Below are 20,947 nucleotides of genomic sequence, written 5' to 3' on the forward strand. Positions count from 1 at the left end.
TCTTTCTTACTGCATGTTTGTGTGTATGTATAAGACACACCACAAACATACATACCGGTTATTTTCTGAACCTTTGAGAGTAAGTTAAAGATGTTACGGCCCCCTGACCCTTACATACATTAGAATATAATTTCTTTTTTTTTTTAATGTTATTGGATTATAGGTTGTTTTACAATGTTGTGTTCGTTTCAGGCATATAGCAAAGCAGAATGTATTTTCTAAGAAGACAACATTCTCTTACTTAATCACAAAACAATTATCAAAATCAGTAAATTTAACATTAATACAATAGGGGCCCACAGTAAATATTCAAATTTCCTCAGTTGTACTGACTTGCAAACATTGAGTTTACCTGACATTGAAATGTACTATAATTATGAAAACAGAAGTTTACAAGTTACACAAAAAAACAAAAACAAAAAGGCATTAATACAGGACAGAGATTCTAGGATATGTGAATTATTTCCTTTCTTTAATAAAATTAACAAAATTTCTTTGAAAAATCTTATACACCAAGTAGGAACATGGACCCCTTCTCATTTCCTAAAGCAAACTCTAGGTTGGTTGAAGTATAAACAGTTTTCTTCATTTTTAAAAAAGAACCTAGTAAATACTTACATTGAGGATAAGCATTTCAAAACATCTTATTTTAAAAATTACTATTGGAGTAATACATTTTTAAAAGAAAATACATGTCAGGAAAAAAGTCTTCAGAAATTCTGTAACTCAGAGATATCCACCGTTCACATTGTGATTTAAGTTTGCTTACTGCTGAAATAATGGAAAAAATGCCCAGTGATACGGCTGATTGATTCAATTTTCCCTTAAACCTCTCTTCAATAAAAATCAGTAAAGCTATAGTTTAAGAAAGAAAGAAATTGGAATGAAAAATTTATGATATATGATAAAACTATTACTATTTTATAAATTAATATGAATCTATCAGAGGCTATGAACATGCACATCTTTTGAGAATAAATGTAGATTTGTAAAAAAGAGTCAAGAAATGCTCAATTTCACTTATATATGAATTATATATAAGCTACACCATACACTTATTAATTAGAAAAGACAGATTAATATGATAAAAGCCAGTAAATTACAGTGAAGCAAATATATATTTATATATTCCTGCTGCCACTGTGAATTATTAAAAATCTTTTTAGAGAGTTTGTTCAACCTTTATTCAGCAAATAATAAATACCCAACATGTGCCAGTCATTGTATGAATTAAGCAATTCTTATTGGAGAAGAAAAAATAAAACATACTCTTCAGTCTGGTAATTCTGTCCTTCTACTATGATTGTCCTTCAGTGTTCTTTGCATGAAGCCAAATATTCAGCAGGTGGGAAATGCTGAAGTACATTATGGTATTGATATATTATGTAGAGTAAAACATCATAATGCCATCAAAGTGATATGTAGACTAGGTAGGTAAATGGACAGTTAATTCAGATTTAATAATGGTAAGCAAAATTCATAGTTATGCCAAAATACATAACTCAATATATAGTCATTTATGGAGAATATTCTATCCATGAAAAACAGTATACATAAGATAATAAAATAAAAAAAAAAGAAAAGACTTTATTTTTAGCCTTGTACATTGCTCTTTATTTCCAATTCCCATTTCTAACCACTGCTGCTGCTGCTGCTGCTAAATCACTTCAGTCGTGTCCGACTCTGCGTGACCCCACAGATGGTAGCCCACCAGGCTCCCCCGTCCCTGGGATTCTCCAGGCAAGAACACTGGAGTGGGTTGCCATTTCCTTCTCCAATGCAGGAAAGTGAAAAGTGAAAGTGAAGTCGCTCAGTTGTGTCCAACTCTTAGCGACCCCATGGACTGCAGCCCACCAGGCTCCTCCATCCATGGGATTTTCCAGGCAAGAGTACTGGAGTGGGGTGCCATTGCCTTCTCCGTCTAACCACTGAAATAAGTTAAACATTAGCTAAGGTTTTTTTTTTTTTGCATTGTCAGCAAACAGATTTTATTGTGCTATATTCTAAAAACAATATGTATAGTTCTGATAAAGATTATTTAAAAGATGGTTTTACCAGTGTTGCTGCTGCTGCTGCTAAGTTGCTTCTCCAATGCATGAAAGTACAAGTGAAAGTGAAGTCGTTCAGTTGTGCCCAACTCTTAGTGACCCCATGGACTGCAGCCTACCAGGCTCCTCCATCTATGGGATTTTCCAGGCAAGAGTACTGGAGTGGGGTGCCATTGCCTTCTCCGTACCAATGTTGAAAACACCCCAATTAAACTAATAGATTCCAATGTATAAATTGAATGGTAATAATTTAAATAAAAGAATAAAGCATTCAAAATATAAGATCTTTGTAAACACAGCAAGCAGAAATAGCTGATAATCCCATTAAAGTGTCTTTTAAAAGAATAAAGATATAAATTACTGCTGCTGACTTTTAATATTATGTGAGTGCTAATGAAGAAACTTTATTAGCAGGAATTCCCTGGCCGTCCAGTGGTTAGCACTCAGCACTTTGCAGTGGGCCTGGATTTGATTCCTTGCTTGAGAACCAGGATCCCGCAAGCCAAGTGGCATGGCCAAAAAAAGGAAAAGAAAAACTTTTATTAGCACCATTTTATTCACATGTCATGTGGTAAAATAATAAATAGCTCACTCAGTTTGTACGGATCCATTGCATTTATTGTTATTTTTTTTTTAATTGGTGGATAATTCCTTTACAATGGTGTCTTGGTTTCTGCTGTACAACTTGAATCACATATTAGCTAAGGCTTTTTTGGTAACAAATGCTTTCAACGTCAAATGGTTTAAAATATTTAATGGAAGTATCTTGTTTCTTCAGATTATCATCGATGGGCAGGACATTAGGACATTTAATGTAAAGTATCTGAGGGAAATAATTGGAGTGGTGAGTCAGGAGCCGGTGCTCTTTGCTACCACCATTGCTGAAAATATCCGTTACGGCCGTGGAAATGTCACCATGGATGAAATAAAGCAAGCTGTGAAGGAAGCCAATGCCTATGAGTTTATCATGCGGTTACCACAGGTAAAGCCTCTGTTAATTTAAGTGCCCTCAAACTTCACTTCATGCCACCGAGTTCTTTCTTCAAAGCTTAAGCTAATAATGTTTGAAGTTCCAGGTTGTCCAACTTTGCTAGGTAAGTCCCTTGAATTATCCATTTGGAGGGTCAAGGAGTGTAGCTTGGTACAATGACTCATAGGAAATTTTATACAGAGTTTGTGTTAGTAGTTTTTTAGAATGTGAAATGATTTATTATGACTTGTGACTCATTACGCTAGTCAAAATGAAGCGCCCTGTTGTCTTCCATGAATTCCTAGACTCCATAGCTTTTTCTATTTGAAATATTTCAAGAGCTCTACCACGCTTTCTGTTGTAGAAATTTGACACCCTGGTTGGAGAGAGAGGGGTCCAGCTGAGCGGTGGACAGAAGCAGAGAATCGCCATCGCCCGGGCCCTGGTTCGCAACCCCAAGATCCTCCTGCTGGACGAGGCCACCTCAGCGCTGGACACGGAGAGTGAAGCCGAGGTTCAGGCGGCCCTGGATAAGGTCAGTGGGTCCTCAACGCCTGAAGGACCGGCCAACTGAAACTGTATTGAAATTCTTACCAGTGCTTTGCGAGCCTAGGCTGAAAAACATGGACATGAGAGCAGATGCAGCTCTCCTGTGGGGTTTTTTTTTTAACGTGTTACTTCATGTGGAGTGCAGTTGGTTAACAATGTTGTGATAGGTTCAGGTGCACAGCAGAGCGACTCAGCATTTAGGTATCCATGCATCCATCCTCCCCCAAACTCACCTCCCATCCAGGCTGCCACATAACACTGAGCAGAGTTCCCTGTGCTGTACAGTGGGTTGGTTATCCATGTTAAATACAGCAGTGTGTACAGGTCAGTGCCATGGGACTTTCTTTCAGGGCACATTGCAGAGAGAGGTGGGCAGCCCACTTGCTGGCTTGCTTTGTTGGACCAAGGTGCAGTTATCCCCTGGTCCAGGCCTGTGCAAGAACCGCTTAGCTTTGGGGGTTTTGTTTGTTTTTTTACATATAGGTTAGGACTTTGATCAAAAGTTCTTACGGTAAAACGTACAAAGAAAATTCTGATTACTTACCCAGTGGTCCATCTGAAAAGCAGTTCAAAATACTTGCCTTATTTTGTAGCAGTACATCATCTTTATCTGTTCATAAAAGTGAATGAGTGATTCTCTGGAAATAAAGTTCAATTTTTGTGTTTCTTTAAGCATATAAATAAGGAATATATTTCAAGGCCGCTGAACTCATGGGCCTGGCTCAGTGTTTCTAAATCTCTCACTATCGTCTTTACTAAGCTGAAGCTTCACAGGATGAACCTTATCTTGGGACACTTTCAAGGTTAGTGCTGATGTCATCTGTCATAACAACATAGTATAAAAACTGGAGTCAGATGACACTATGTAAATAGATTTCAAACACATAAATATCATAAACATTTTTGACTTCAGAAAGTTTAGTAATAAAATGGGCAAGTTACTTAACAGTCTATCCAAATTCCTCTTGAAATTTTGTTTTTCTGAATTGACCTACTTTATTTTTCAGTTTTTATTGAAATATAGTTGGTTTACAATGTGGCATTAGTTTCAGGTGTACAGCAAAATGATTCAGTCGTACATATATATGTGTGTGTATATATATTATATATCAGATATATATATATATGTCCTCTTGAAATTATACAGATGAGCTGTATGAACCTTATTTTCTCAGGAAAATGTATACTTGAATCCTAAGTAAACACAACTGCCTTGTGTGCTATAAACTGTAGTTAATTCAGGCTTCGTGGTTTATCATATTAACATTTTGGCTTATTTTATATAATGTAATTTAATAATTAATGAGAAAATATGATATTCTCTCAGAGAATTATAAGAGAGAATTATGAGAGAATAAGGTATTCTCTCATAAATTATTCCTCATTAATTTTTGTACTGAATTACACTGCTTTCATGTATATTAAGTCTCAAGGAACCAAAATATAATACATAGGGGACTTATATTTGGTTGGTTAATTAGAAGTGACTTAAATCAGGAAATCATAAAAACAAATACATGCATTCATTAAATAATTGATTTAAAATGTGTCAGAATAGATTTTTTTTAGCATAAAGTTATGTACGATAAGAGATATTTATGGGAACAAAGTCCTAGTTAGCCCTAGGACACAGGTCCTAAAACTTTCTAGGATGTGCACATTCAGGATAGTAGCCCTTGCTGTGCTAAACAAACAGAATTACTAACAAGTTTTTTCATGATGTGAATTCTGTCAGCAAAAGTTGTATCCTTGCAAGTTTTAATTCATATTTGGATACATTACTTCTTTGAATTTTAGCAATTTGTGTTGGCAGACACAGAAGCTATAAGGCCTCTTGAAGTCTATGTTTCGGACATTGAACAAGCATTCATTCCTTCACAGCTTTTGCTTAAAACTAGTCATCTGGCCTGCCCAAATTTGAGGAGGCGGAAAAACACAGTCCATCTCTGAAGGGAATAGCTGCAAAGTGTTTGTGGCCATTTTTTATCTACCATAGTTGCTACAGATGGTTTATAATCTACCGAATTGACTCCATACATTGCAAGATAACTGATACGTTTTTCAGACAATAAACTATGTCTTGAAGAGGGAAGTCCTTCATTATTGCATTCTCCCCAGTGATACTGGTCAGTCAGTTGGCTGGTCCATCTGGTTAAAAACCAACTGTCTTAACAATGAAAGTTGGGTTTTGTAATGCTCTGTCCTTGAGGAGCATAAGGAGGTAACACTGTTACTGTTTTCCTCTCTGATTACCTAGCCTGGAAGCAGAACAGTTTCCTTCTGTAGCCCCTTTCATCACTGTCTCTTGTCTGGCACCATGCTCTTGTACTTAGCTATTTATTTACATGCTTTCTGTCTCTCTCTCCCCTAAGAGGCAGAACTAACAAAAGGCTCATGTTTACTCTATAACACCCACTCCAGTGCCTGCACATAGTAAAGCCTGAATACATTTTTACTGAATTGATTACCATGGCCTAGCTCATTGAATAATGCAGTTCTACTTTAGAAAAAAATAATTAATGACCATATCCACTTTTGGCTCAATAGATAGCAACTGTTCTTCAAAATACATAATAGTTTTTTCAGTATAAAATCTTAAAGAAGACTAGAAAAGCAGACTTGATATTTTTATTTTTTAAAGAAAGTCAATAATCACAAAGTTTTGTACCTATGTCCCTCTTCTACTTACAGTGTTTCCATACTGGAGGGGCAGGAAAAGAATGAAAATAGTGATTTAATGAAATGATCCCTGAAAGTTTCTATTTGTGCTTTTTTCCCCCTCAGAAGTCAAGAAGCCTAATAGATGAGTGCTTCCTCTGTTTGGCCTACCTTTCATTCCTGTGCTGTGAGCTTAATCACACAGTCGTGTCCAGCTCTCTGTGACCCCAGGCACTGCAGCCCGCCAAGCCCCTCTGTCTGTGGGATTCTCCAGGCAGGAATACTGGAGGGGGTTGTCAAGCTCTCCTCCAGGGGATCTTCCCAACCCAGGGATCGAACCCAGGTTTCCCACGTTACAATAGGATTCTTCACTGTCAGAGTCACCAGGGAAGCCCACCTGCACATCCAAAATTAGAAGTTTCAAATTTAATAGTTGTTCTCCTTGAACCCAGGATATTTGTTTGCCAGTGTCTTGTCATCATGGGGGTGTTTGAAAATACCCTTTTGTGTCAAATCTCCTCTACTCTAGCCAAAATTCTTTGGTCAACTTTGGCTAACTTTGAAATTCACAAATACATACTTTATTTCTCCTGCACACCAGTCATTTACTCACGAGTCTGACTCCCAATTCCTTGTTTTTATTTTTTAAGTTGACATAGCATTAACCTATTGTTATCATAATGATAAACCCAGCCAGTGTTAGCAGTTACTCATCACTATTAGTATCATGAATATAATTAGATTGATCAAATTAGTTCCTGTATACCTTATCATACATGGACAAAGCTGTGCAACTTCCTTATTAGTATATCAGTAAAGATTTATGAAGGTTTCTTTGGGGCCCAATTGCTAAAAATCAAAGAACAGTCTTAAATGTTGTCCAGTAGACTTATGCTCTAGTCTCTGTCTTTTTATGCTTTCATGTGTGTTAGTGTGTGTGCACGCGTGTTAGTCACTCAGTTGTGTCTGACTCTGCAACCCCTGGTAGCTCAGATGGTAAAGTGTCTGCCTACAATGCAGGAGACCCAGGTTCGATCCCTGGGTCGGGAAGATCCCCTGGAGAAGGCAATGGCACCCCACTCCAGTACTCTTGCCTGGAAAATCCCATTGACGGAGGAGCCTGGTAGGCTACAGTCCATGGGGTCGCAATGAGTCGGACACGACTGAGTGACTTCACTTCATACTTCATACTTCGTACTTCTGCAACCCCATCAATGGTAACCCGCCAGGCTCCTCTGTCCATGGGATTTTCCAGGCAAGAATACTGGAGTGGGTTGCCATTTCCTTCTCCAGGGCATCTTCCTAACCCAGGGATCAAACCTGGGTTTCCCCCATTGTGGGCAGATTCTTTACCATCTGAGCTACTAGGCTGTTTTATATTTTTTGAAACATAATTGATTAATCTGGTTATTAGTATAAGGCCTGAAGAAGAAAGACCACATTATTTTTTTTCCAGGTGGCTACACAATTGACTCAGTACCATTAATCACATAGTCTACTTTTTCTCAACTGATAGACAATGCATATTTATCACACACTAATTCTTTAAAATGTATGTCTATTCTGGACTCTCTGTATGGTTCTGTTTATCAAATTTTCTGTTTATGTGATAGCTTCCCCTGGATTTTATTGTTTTAATTGCTGTAGCTTTTTATGTTTTAGTATCTAGTGGAGATACTACCCAGATACTTATTACCTTTTTCAGAATTTTTGTGAATGCTCTTTTTAAAAAGATTGATGAATCTTTTAAAAAGATTCATATACCATGAAGTTCACCCTTTTTAAATGCACAGTTCATTGGTTTTTAGTATTAATATATTCACAAGATTTTACAACCATTTGCATGATCTCACTGCAAAATATTTTCATCATTCCAAAAAAAAAAAAAAAAACCCAAACCCTTGTACCCCATAGTATTCACTCTCTATTCTACTCTCACCCTTGAGCTTGGCAACCGCTAATCTTTCTCTCTCTCTCTGGATTTTCCCATTCTGGACATTTCCTATAAATAGAATCATACAAGGCATGGTCTGTTTTAACTGACTTCTTTAACTTAGCATCATATTTTTAAGGTCCATACATATTGAAACACATATCAGAATCTCATTTCTTTTCCTGGCCCAGTGCTATTCCATTGTATGGATATACCACCTTTTGTTTATCTTTTGATCAACTGAACATTTGGATTGTTCTCACTTTTTGGCTATTATGAATCTAGCCTTGCATTTTTATGTTTTTAACTGCTTAGGTGATTTGGGCCACGCCCTAAATACCATGCTAACAATGTGGTTTTATTGCCTCAGAGTAGGTAGGTAGTGGTCTTAAGAAGTTGTTAGTCTAATAGGGTAATGAATATTAAAAAGAATAACTATTGTTAATGACGTAACGTGAATAATTTGATGGACATTTTCCAGCCCATTCATTAACCCATCAAGCTAATGACATGTGAGCTCACTGAACTACTTAGGGGGTGATTTATAGATTTCAGTATCCATAAAAACCACCCAAAGTATTTGTTAAAAATCACAGTTACTGGCCCCACTCCAGAGTTTGTGATTGAGATGGTCTTTGAACCATAATTTAAACCATCCAGACCTCAGGATATGTTTTCGCCTAAGGTACCTGCACGTAGTCCATCAGAATTACAATCACACTAATTACAGAATTGCAGGCAGTTCAGAAGAAATCCTACAGAAGTGCTCTGGAGAAGGCCTTATGTGGCAACAACTTCTGAACATGCTTCTGCTAAAGTCTTTAGCATATCATATAACTCAGAAGCAGGGCTCCTCACGATGGTATGAAAACATTAGAGAAGCTCCGGAGTTCTCCATCTTCATCCTGGGGGATTGGCCTCCTGTCTGGTCCAGAACTTAAGTCCCCTCGTGTCCATTCACATGTGAGAGATACCTTTGTGCCCTGATCACCCAGGGATGGTGAGCTGCTCTCCATCAGCCACAGACACCCCCATCTGCCTGCCTCACTGTGTGTTGTCAACAGTGTAAGGGCGGTGTGAGCCTGCTCCCTTCACGCCTGCCCTTTTCGCCTCTAGGCCAGGGAAGGCCGGACTACCATAGTGGTAGCTCACCGACTGTCTACAGTCCGCAATGCGGATGTCATCGCCGGGTGTGACGACGGAGTCATTGTGGAGCAAGGAAGCCACAGAGAACTAATGAAGAAGGAAGGGGTGTACTTCAGGCTTGTGAGCACGCAGGTACCTGCTTCTTGGCAAGTTTTTCTGGTGTTTTTTCCTTAATATAATATTCTTTCTTTATTAAAATATCATATAGCTAATGCTGTACTGAGAAATCAGAAGTATCAGAAAGATGCCACGCATACATCTGAGACTTTAATTCAGAGTCGTTGAAAGAATCTTGAAAGAGAGAGGTGGGGAGGGGTGAAATAAAAGAAAACACCAAAAACATTTTGAACTTGTCGTTTAGGACAGTGATTCCTAATTGCCTGTTCAAACTAAGGGGTCCTTCCCCCAGTAGATTAGGGATGTTCAGAGTGGTGGCTGGGGTAAGAGACTGATGCCAGATAGTTGGGAGAGGTCCTATGAGACCTTAAAATACTTCCCAGATCATCCTAATGAAGCCAACAGCAAGACTCATGGCTCTTGGAAGTGAATAGTTCAGTGTTTTGTTTTTTGTTTTTGGCTTGCGAGATCCTAGTTCCCTGACTGGGGATCAAACCCTGGGCCCACAGGAGTGAAAGTGCCAAGTCTTAACCTCTGGGCCTCCAGGGAATTCCTGAGTTTGGTTTTCCTTTAAAACAACAACAACAATAACAACTATTCACTCTGTTTCCTAGAGCAGGTTCTATTGATAATTCTTGATTTGCCTTATTATTGAAATTAGTCACGAGCAATTTTTCAAAATAAATAACCAAAAAATATTTATCCTGTAAACACAATTCTTCTATTTGTAAAAGTTTATACATTTGCTTTGATAACTATAATATGTACATATTTTTGTTATTTTTCTTCACATTTCAAATACACACACTCCAAATACTATCATTTTATATGTCCTCAGCAGTAATTACATTAATGTGTAATAAACTGCTCAATCATTTCTCTAAAGTTGACTATGTGGCTTGTTTCTAGTAATTCTTTGTTCTAAATATTGCCCTTTGGGAGCACTTGGTGGGGAGGGGGGTTAGGGTGGGTTCCAAAAAAGTAAAAAATTTGTTTTGTTTTCTGACAAGTAATTAACTCCTCTGAGTCTCAGTTTCCACATTAGAAATACAAAACCTACCATGTGAGGCTGCTGCAAGGTTAAGAAATAAGCACCCATTTAGTTCAGTTCAGTTGCTCAGTAGTGTCCGACTCTTCGCAACTCCATGGACTGCAGCACACCAGACCTCCCTGTCTATCACCTACTCCCGGAACTTATTCAAACTCATGTGCATTGAGTCAGTAATGCCATCCAACCATCTCATCCTCTGTCGTCCCCTTCACCTCCCACTTTCAATCTTCCCCAGCATCAGGGTCTTTTCAAATGAGTCAGCTCTTCACATCAGGTGGCTAAAGTATTGGAGTTTCAGCTTTAGCATCAGTCCTTCCAGTGATCACTCAGGACTTATTTCCTTTAGGATAGAATGGTTGTATCTCCTTGCTGTCCAAGGGACTCTCAAGAGTCTTCTCCAACACCACAGTTCAAAAGCATGAATTCTTTGGCACTCAGCTTTCTTTATAGTCTAACTTTCACATCCATACATGACCACTGGAAAAACCATAGCATTGACTAGACGGACCTTTGTTGACAAAGTAATGTCTCTGCTTTTTAATATGCCATCTAGGTCGGTCATAACTTTTCTTCCAAGGAGGAAGAGTCTTTTAATTTCATGGCTTCAATCACCATCTGCAATGATTTTGGAGCCCAAAAATTAAAGTCAGCCACTGGTTCCACTGTTTCCCCATCTATTTCCCATGAAGTGATGGGACTGGATGCCATGCTCTTAGTTTTCTGAATGTTGAGCTGTAAGCCAACTTTTTCACTCTCTTTCACTTTCCTCAAGAGGCTTTTGAGTTCCTCTTCACTTTCTGCCATAAGGGTGGTATCATCTGCATATCTGAGGTTATTGATATTTCTCCCAGCAATCTTGATTCCAGCTTGTGCTTCTTCCAGCCCAGCGTTTCTCATGATGTACTCTGTATATATGTTAAATAAGCAGGGTGACAATAGACAGCCTTGATATACTCCTTTTCCTATTTGGAACTAGTCTGTTGTCCTATGTTCAGTTGTAATTGTTGCTTCCTGACCTGCATACTGGTTTCTCAGGAGGCAGTTCAGGTGGTCTGGTACTCCCATCTCTTTCAGAATTTTCCAGAGTTTGTTGTGATCCACACAGTCAAAGGCTTAGCAATAGTCAATAAAGCCGAAGTAGATGTTTTTCTGAAACTCTCTTGCTTTTTCAATGATCCAACTGATGTTGGCAATTTGATCTCTGGTTCCTCTGCCTTTTCTAAAACCAGCTTGAACATCTGGAAGTTCACTGTTCACATATTGTTGAAGCCTGGGTTGGAGAATTTTGAGCATTACTCTGCTAGCGTGTGAGATGAGTGCAGTTGTGCGGTAGTTTGAACATTCTTTGGCATTGCCTTTCTTTGGGATTGGAAAGAAAACTGACCTTTTCCAGTCCAGTGGCCACTGCTGAGTTTTCCAAATTTCCTGACATATTGAGTGCAGCACTTTCACAGCATTATCTTTTAGAATTTGAAATAGATCAACTGGAATTCCATCACTTCCACTAGTTTTATTTGTAGTGATGAGCACCACCTGAATATACTAGAAAAAGTACTTTAAAAGGTATGTGAATTTTGTCTCAATAAAGCTGTTAAATCATTTTTTTTTAAGCATCTAACACAAAATAGACGCCTGACAAATAATAGTTACTTGTCCTAAACTGAAGGTTACATCCATCTGGACACACAACTCAACATTTTGTTCTTCTTCTAGATTTCAGGAAGCCAGGCCCAGTCAGAAGAATTTAAAGTTGCACTCGCTGATGAAAAGCCTGCCATGGGTTTGACTCATCCCATAGTTAGGCGTTCTCTTCATAAAAGCCTGAGGAGTTCCCGACAGTATCAGAACGGCTTTTATGTGGAAACCAGTGAACTTGTAAGTTGTTTTTCAATTAGCTTTCTTTGTTTAGTTTTGTTGGTGAAGTCTGTAGGCTTGCAAGTACATTGTAGCCACAGAAGATTCCCACCATGAGCCATACTCTTCTTAAAAGAAGGAAATATCCAATATTAATTGTACTTGTCAAAAATTGAAATCAATTCCAATTAACAATGGATTTCCAATGTAAAGGGAGCCCAAAACATAGCCTTTGTGCTTAGATGCTTAAAATTAAAATGAGATATTCATTTTTGAGATCCAGAGTAATACAGGGCTCATCTAAAGTAAGAGGCCCTAATATTTGCATAATCTATTATGTAGGATTACTTTTGATTGTCTATGATAGGAAACCCCGAGTAATATCAATTTAAGAAAAAAAAGGTTTTATTTTTCTTTCACATTAAAAAAAAAAAAAAAAAAAGACTTACAGGTGAGAAACCCAGGGTTACAATGGTAACTCCACCATGGTTACCATGGACTCAGGCTCGTTTCATACTTATTCTCGTTATCATGGCATGTAGCTTTCATTCTCAGCAATCTAAAATGACTCTGGAAACTCCAGCCATCACATCTATCTTCCAAGCAGCAAGAAAAAACAAAGATTTCCCAGACATCTCATACAGTACTTAAAAAAAAAAAACAACTATGTCATTGGCCATAACTTAATCACATGTCCATACTTAGCTACAAGGGAGAGTAGAAAACTGAACCTTTTTGCTATATGCATTGCTACTCTGAGTAAAACTGGAATTCTTACTAGGAAAAAGGACAGAATAACCAGAAATAGCCAAAGTGTACATTCTTTAATATTTCTCACCTGAAACCTTGGGATTTTTTTTTTAGATCAACATCTTACACTTTATAATACAAATTTTTACACAAATCACATGTTTACAGTACAAAAGGCAAAGGACCTCAAGAGAAGTAACTGGGATGATATTAATTCAAGTTAACAGAAGCTTTTATAATAGGAAGGGAACACATTCCAAGAAAAGATATTTTATGATTTTAAGAAACAATTTAGGAGTATATTTTGATGTTATTTGGAGAAGGCAATGGCACCCCACTCCAGTACTCTTGCCTGGAAAATCCCATGGATGGAGAAGCCTGGTAGGCTGCAGTCCATGGGGTCGCTAAGAGTCAGATACGACTGAGAGACTTCACTTTGATGTTATTCCCTGATAGCTCAGTTGGTAAAGAATCTGCCTCCAATGCAGGAGACCCTGGCTCGATTCCTGGGTCAGGAAGATCCCCTGGAGAAGGGGTAGGGCACCCACTCCAGTATTTTTGTGCTTCCCTTGTGGTTCAGCTGGTAAAGAATCTGCCTGCAATGCAGGAGATGTGGGTTCGATCCCTGGGTTGGGAAGATCCCATGGAGAAGGGAAAATGTACCCACTTCAGTATTCTTACCTGGATAGTCCCATGGACAGAGGAGCCTGGTGGACTACATCCAGTCCAGGGGGTCACAAAAGAGTTAGACTTGACTTAGCAACTAAACAATAGTTAATAAAAGCCGAGTATATTTTACTCTTGTGTTGGCCTGAAGAAACTGATCCTCCTGAGAGTTCATTGCGTCTGTTTTTCTCTGCCCACGATGTTATTCACTGCAGAGATAAGAAGGGCTCTTTTAGCAGTCTCAATCTTGGTGTATTTATGGAAAGAGAATAACATTGTATTATTGTGGTGCAATATTATTGTAAGTAAGATAAAGAGTTTCTCCCTTTTTGGCTGTGAAGAATTTGCTTCTCATTTTCTCATTTGTCTGGATAGTTACACTGTTACATCTTTAGAGTCTGGTATTTTAGAGGAGCACTTCTCTTGGAGAAATGCAAAGAGGGGTAGGCAGAAAATGCCACAATCAATACGGCTGTCCTTGGTGCCATCATAGAGGGATAAACGGTGTGCCCAGGGAGAGGGGGAGATTAAATCTGATTAGAAGGACTGTTTGCTTGTGAAAAGCAGCCTGAGCTCCTTTATCAGGCTGGAGGCCAGGTCTAAAAGATAGTGCTACCTAGGGAGGTAAAAAGCCCCTAAAATGCAGAGGAGGGGGTGGTTTGAAAGCAAAGGGCTGAATAGAAACTATTTTTTTTTGTTGTTCTTCAATTTTATTTTATTTTTAAACTTTACATAATTGTATTAGTTTTGCCAAATATCAAAATGAATCCGCCACAGGTGTTCTCTATTTTATAGAGACACAAACGTGACCTATTTAAACAACTGTAAGGCCATGGGTTTCCATAGGCACTTATGGTATCAAGTTACTGTGAAACCACCTCTATATTCAGAATATTCTTTTTATTTTTATTTTTGGTCAGCCCACACAGCCTGTGCAATCTTAGTTCCCTGACTAGGAATTGAACACGGGGCCCTTGGCAGTGAAAGTGCTGACAGAGTCTTAACCACTGGACTGCCAGGGAATTCGCTAGAATATTCTCCTTTATGTGACTTAAATCCCTCATGTTTGACCAAAGAAGCTGGTATGTGCCAGGCATTGGGCTGTTTCTAAGGAGATAAAGTGTTGGTCATTCAGTTAGTCTCTCAGTTGTATCCAACTCTTTGCGACCCCCACGGACTATAACCCACCAGGCTCCTCTGTCCATGGGATTTCCCAGCAAGAATACTGGAGTGGGGTGCCATTTCCTTCTGCAGGGGATCTTCCTAATCCAGGGATCAAACCTGGGTCTCCTGCATTGCAGGCAGAGTCTTTTCCATCTGAGCCATAGCGAAAACCAAGTCATAATGTTGGGGTCACATAAGCCAAGACATCTTAAAACAAAACAGTCACAGAGATGTGTAAACAAATGGGGGGAAAGTCACAAAACAAGCTATAAAGCAGAAGTCTGTAGGGAATGCAGAGTAAAGTCAGTCTGCCCTACCGTTAGTAGTGGTGAAAGAAAAGGGCATGGGTACTTTAGTTTGGTGAGTTAGGACATGACAGGGTTCTGGGCTGAGGAGACCAGGCCCAGGTCCTCAGATGAATCACGGTGCCTTGTGCTGGTGAGGACGCTTAACCCATCTATTTGTGGGTCTTACCTTGTGTGACCCCAACATCATGACTTGAATTTTAGGGCATCTGGTGCCCAGATCCTGCTTCCGCTCATTGCTGAGGCTGGGATAGGGAGAGGCTGGTCACACCGTGAGGACTGCTTCTCGGGTGATGGACTCCCCCAGCTCAGGCTGTGCAGTCCATTTGCTGTCGTTCAGTCACTCGGTCATGTCCAGCTCTTTGTGACCCCGTGGACTCCAGCACGCTAGGCTCCCCTGTCCCTCACTATCTTCTGGACTTTGCTCAAACACATGTCTATTAAGTCAGCGATGCCATCCAACCATCTCATCCTCTGTTGTCCCCTTCTCCTCCTGCCTCCAATCTTTCCCAGCATTGGGGTCTTTTCGAATGAGTAGACTTTTCTCATGAGGTGGTCAAAGTATTGGAGCTTCAGCTTCAGTCCTTCCAGTGAATATTCAGGGTTGATTTCCTTTAGGATTGCCAGGGACAAGTTGACATCTTGTCACATCCTGTCTGACCCTCCCGTGGTCTGCTGTGGCCTAGTCATTCCCCTTGCCCAACTTGTAAGTTCCTGGAGGGCAGGCCAGGCCCTCTCCGGGTCCACACTCTGGTGCCTGTGATGTTGCTGCCTGTCCGTCTTGATGTGTGTGTGTTCTAGGACGAATCTGTGCTACCGGTGTCTTTTCTGAAGATCCTGAAACTGAACAAGACAGAGTGGCCCTACTTAGTGGTGGGAACCCTGTGCGCCGTTGCCAATGGGGCGCTCCAGCCGGCCTTCTCGGTCATCTTCTCAGAAATGATAGCGGTGAGTGTGGAAACACCACTGGATGGCCTGAGTGAAATCACTCAACCACGAAATCAGTTCTAATGCCAACCCGGTCCACTCTGCAGTAAGGCAGCCTCCAATGAACCTAAGCCAAAGGCTTTAATTCTCTGTTGAGGAAAGCCATGAGGCAAAATAAAACGTTGGCCAGTTATGCTTTCAGGGAAATTGGAAACTGTAAGATCCCTGAAGAAGGAAATGGCAACCCACTCCAATAATCTTGCCTGGAGAATCCCATGGACAGAGGAGACTGGCAGGCTACAGTTCATGGGGTTGCAAGAGTCGGACACGACTTAGCGACTAACCCCCTCAAAAGATCCCTGAAGGAGGCATTCTGTTCACTCTCTTCGTTCGGGTGAACTGGTGTCATGCTGTGATCCCCACCCTGTTTGTGGAGAGGAGATGCTCACCTCACAGGGTGGTTGGGTGGTGGGGATAGGGGAAGAGTTCACGTCTCAAGGGTTTAAGAGGCCAGGCTCTGGGCTCAGACTGGCCTCACCATTTAATTGCTGTGCTAAGTCGCTTCAGTCATGTCTGACTCTTTGCAACACTTGGAGCCCAGCAGGCCTCTCTGTCCATGGGATTCTCCAGGAAAGAATACTGGAGTAGGTTGCCATGCCCTCCTCCAGGGCACCTTCCTGACCCAAGGATAGAACTTAGGTCTCTTACGTCTCCTGCATCTTAAGTGGGTTCTTTGCCATTAGCGCCACCTGGGAAGCCCCCAGTTGCTGTGCAAATGCTCCACCTTGCTGCACCTCAGTTGTTCATCTGTAAAATGAACCTACCTCCTCGAATGGCTGATGATTAAGAGATGATAAAAACTATACTCCAATAAAAATTTTTTAAAAGAGAGATAAGTAACGATTAATATACAGAAAGCATTTAAGAGTGTCTACCTCAAAGTAAGTATTGAAAAGTACTATCTACTACATCATTGTTCAGTAATCCTTACAAGGCTTGGAGAGGCTGAGACACAGGAGGAAAACTCCTACAATCCAATTGTTAAATTCCCTGAGGGATGTTTATCAGAAGTGATCAGAAATATCTAAGGCTCCATAAAATCCAACATTTATATTTTATGTCCTTAGTTAATCTCTAATGTTATTGGATAGAATTTTTGTTAGAGTTGAATTATTCCCCATCATATAAAGAATTTATTATGCTTCTGAATTGGAACTTTGGTCTACAATTAAGACCACAAATTAAAAAATAAATGAATTACGGAGAACCCACCAACTGTTTTTACAGTACAGAATAAGGCAATCCCTGACTCTCTTGCAATTCAAAAACAGTGTGGGCTGTATTTATATGGCAGGGGGGCGGGGGGGGGGGCCTCTCCTTGGTGTCAAATGGAGCTTTTGGAGATTGAGTAGAAAACAAAATAAACCAAGTCCTGCCCCCAAACAGTTTACTTTCTATTGGGACAGACGCATAACACACACACACACAAAACAAGTATATTACATGTCACAGGATCGCAGGCATTTTAAAAGCACAGTCAGGCAGTGGAGGGGCCTGCAGTGGGGGTGCGGTTTCGTGCAGTTTGGTCAGGACAGACCTCTTTGGGCCGAGGCCCTGTGGGGTGGGGGGAGGCAGGTGAGGGCGGAAGGAGTTCGGGCAGCGGGAGCAGCAGGTGCAGAAGAGGAGGAGTAAACATGTCGGTGTGCAGCCACACACAGTCCACGTGCAGTGCTCCAGCCATGGCAGTAACCACGCCAGTGAGTCCTCTACATACGAACCTTCAGGCTGTGAATTGCAAAGGTGCAAACTCACATGCCAGGCCTTGTATGCCAGCTGCTGCCCTACTGTGCTTTACAGGGTTCTGTACTATAAGATTAAAAATATTTCCTTTATTTTTTGTGTTCATTTTTTATGTATGCATTTGCGATAAGTATTAGAAACTTGTTTCTATGCAGCTGATCGTATTTGTTGGGGTATCTAGGCTAACTTTGTTGGATTTACAAAAAAAAAAAAAAAATTGGACTTATGAACCTGCTCTTGGAACTGAGCTCATTCATATATAGGGCACTTATTGTGTTCCTCAAATTCATGGAGACAGGAAGTAGAATGGTGGGACTTGATGACTAGGGGCAGGGTCGTGGAAGTCCCTGTTGAATGGGTCAGGATTTCATTATGGATGATGAAGACTTCTGGAAATGGATGGTGGCGAAGGTGGCACAACACTCTGAATATCCTTAACACCACTGCGTAGTACACTTAAAATCTACCTAACTTGATGTTACATATATTTTACCACAGTTAAAAAAAAAACACATATTCAAAATCTACTTTTTAAAATGGGATGCTCAAGCCATTGTTTCTGGGAGGAATATACAAGGTTCAAGTAATCCAAGTGGGTATTTTAAATGTTCTCTTGTAGATTTTTGGACCAGGAGACGATGAAGTGAAGCAGCAGAAATGCAACATGTTCTCATTGCTTTTCTTAGGCCTGGGAATTATTTCCTTTTTTACATTCTTCCTTCAGGTAGGTACCTGTAATTTGATCTTCTTTATCCAGTCTATATTCAAGTACAGAATATAGATTAATTATCTATTAGATTTTCATTAATTATATGTTAATATAGATTCATTATTGATTAATCAAAGTCCAATAAAAGAAACAGGTTATCCAAACTTTATGTTTGCTGCTGTATAGCACGGGAAGCTCAGCTCGGTGCTCTGTGATGACCCAGAGGGGTGGGAGAGGGGTTGAGTAGGAAGGAGGCTCAAGAGGGAGGGGATATGTGTATCCTTATATGTATACTTATAGCTGATTAATGCTGTTGTACAGCAGAAACTAACACAACATTGTAAAGCAATTATACTCCAATTTAAAAGTTAAAAAAAATTTAAAAACCCTTAGCTTTGATTTGGAGTTTCCAAATCTTAGACTGAAATGAATTAGACTCAGTTGGCACAAGGCTCTTTGAGAGGGCAGAGTCCTAAGTAGTAGACATTGTGACTTCCCTGGGTGCTAAGTTACATCATGTTACAGGTTGGCCCTCTGCAGACATTCATTGCCAAGGAGAAAAGAGACTTTAATTCACAGGACAACATAAGTCCCATTTAAATGCAACAAGACATAAACTGAAAAAAATCAGTACAACAGCACTCTCTTTTTGAAACCGAAAGTGTTAGTTGCTCAGTTGTGTCCGACTCTTTGCAACCCCATGGACTGTGGCCCACCAAGTTCCTACGTCCATGAGATCATCCAGGAAAGAATACTGGAGTGAATAGTCATTCCCTACTCCGGGGGATCTTCCCGACCCTAGGATTGAATCTGGGTCTCCCGCATTGCAGGCAGATTCTTTACTGTCTAAACCACCTTACTTTTTACATAATATCAAGTAACTTCTCTGATCTTTTCTTCCTTAATTGATGAACTGTTTGAAAGAATGCACATTATATTGCATTTAGATATTTTAGACCTGGCGAAAATGAACTAGTAAACTCTGATTGTACTTGTCTACCTAGACTTTTACCGGTGGCTTTTTGTCTCTTTAACTCAGTGCCTTTCTAGTACAATCCATTAAGTCCACAAAATATTTCTTAGTCACGCCTAGTGTGTTTCTCTTTTGCTATTGTTGAGCCGGTGGTAAAAGTAAGCCAAGCTTTTTGTTGAGGAGCGATTGCCTTGCTGATGGCAACTCAGTGTCCAATGTAGCCACAAGCCCCGGTGTGTTAGGAAGTGGAGCTAGTTACAAACACGTGCTGCACCAACAGTGGACAGATGGCCAGCCCTTGAGCAATCTGCCAGCAAAGGTACTCTAGGAAATTGAACTCTAGGCCTGGACTCCAGAGGCACTGACCACCCATCCTCTCGGCTTAGTGATATGTGCTCCCAAAGAGCACCCCACATGCCTGCACCAACACTCAACGTGGCTGGAGACCCATCCCAGGGCCCCAGAAGCAAGCCCAACTGTGGACATCTGGGCTGCTCTCTATAATTAGAAAGAGGGACGTGTCTGGCAAGGATGCTGGGAGAAGACAAGTAGACTGACCATTGGCTGATCTGAGAGCAGGCAGAGCTGTGACGGGGAAGCAGCAAAATCACTTGGAGCCAGGACTAGAGACATCTGTCTACACCTGGGATCCCCAGCCTCCAAGATCTAATGCTTGATGATCTGAGGTGAAGCTGATGTAATACTAATAGGAATAAAGTGCACAATAAATGTCATGCTCTTGAATCATCCCCAAACCATCTCCCCACCCCATCTGTCAAAAAATTGTCTTCCATGAAACTGGTCTCTGATGCCAAAAAGCTTGGGGACCAATTTTTGTTGTTTTTCAGCCACTCATTCGTGTCTGCTCTCATGTCTGACTCTTTGCAACCCCATGGACTGCAGCATGTCAGGCCTCCCTGTCCTTCACTGTCTCCCAGAGTTTACTCAAACCCATGTCCATTGAGTCGGTGATGCCATCCAACCATCTCATCCTCTGTCACCCCCTTCTCCTCCTGCCCTCAATCTTTCCTAATATCAGAGTCTTTTCCAATGAGTCAGCTCTTTGCATCAGGTGGCCAAAGTATTGGAGCTTCAGCTTCAGCATCAGTCCTTCCAATGAATATTAAGGATGATTTCCTTTAGGATTGACTGGTTGGATCTCCTTGCAGTCCACGGGACTCTCAAGAGCCTTCTCCAGCAACATAAGTCGAAAGCATCAATTCTTTGGCACTCAGCCTTCTTTATAGTCCAACTCTCACATCCATACATGACTACTGGAAAAACCATAGCTTTGACTAGACGGACCTTTGTTGGCAAAGTAATGTCT

The 20,947-nt window shown here is 40.4% G+C and overlaps 1 protein-coding gene across 1 annotated transcript in view; it reads left to right on the top strand.

Annotated features, from left to right (window-relative positions):
- The window catches only part of ABCB4 (ATP binding cassette subfamily B member 4), a 73,050-nt gene that overhangs the window by 29,082 nt on the left and 23,021 nt on the right, over positions 1-20,947 (top strand). Inside the window, exons 14-19 of the mRNA XM_055589638.1 lie at positions 2,827-3,030; positions 3,383-3,553; positions 9,275-9,436; positions 12,186-12,347; positions 16,013-16,159; positions 18,558-18,662. Of these exons, the coding sequence (XP_055445613.1) occupies positions 2,827-3,030; positions 3,383-3,553; positions 9,275-9,436; positions 12,186-12,347; positions 16,013-16,159; positions 18,558-18,662 (951 nt within the window). The remainder of the gene's footprint in view (positions 1-2,826; positions 3,031-3,382; positions 3,554-9,274; positions 9,437-12,185; positions 12,348-16,012; positions 16,160-18,557; positions 18,663-20,947) is intronic.

Source organism: Bubalus kerabau, chromosome 8 (genome assembly GCF_029407905.1).
Source record: "Bubalus kerabau isolate K-KA32 ecotype Philippines breed swamp buffalo chromosome 8, PCC_UOA_SB_1v2, whole genome shotgun sequence".
Lineage (NCBI taxonomy): Eukaryota > Metazoa > Chordata > Mammalia > Artiodactyla > Bovidae > Bubalus > Bubalus kerabau.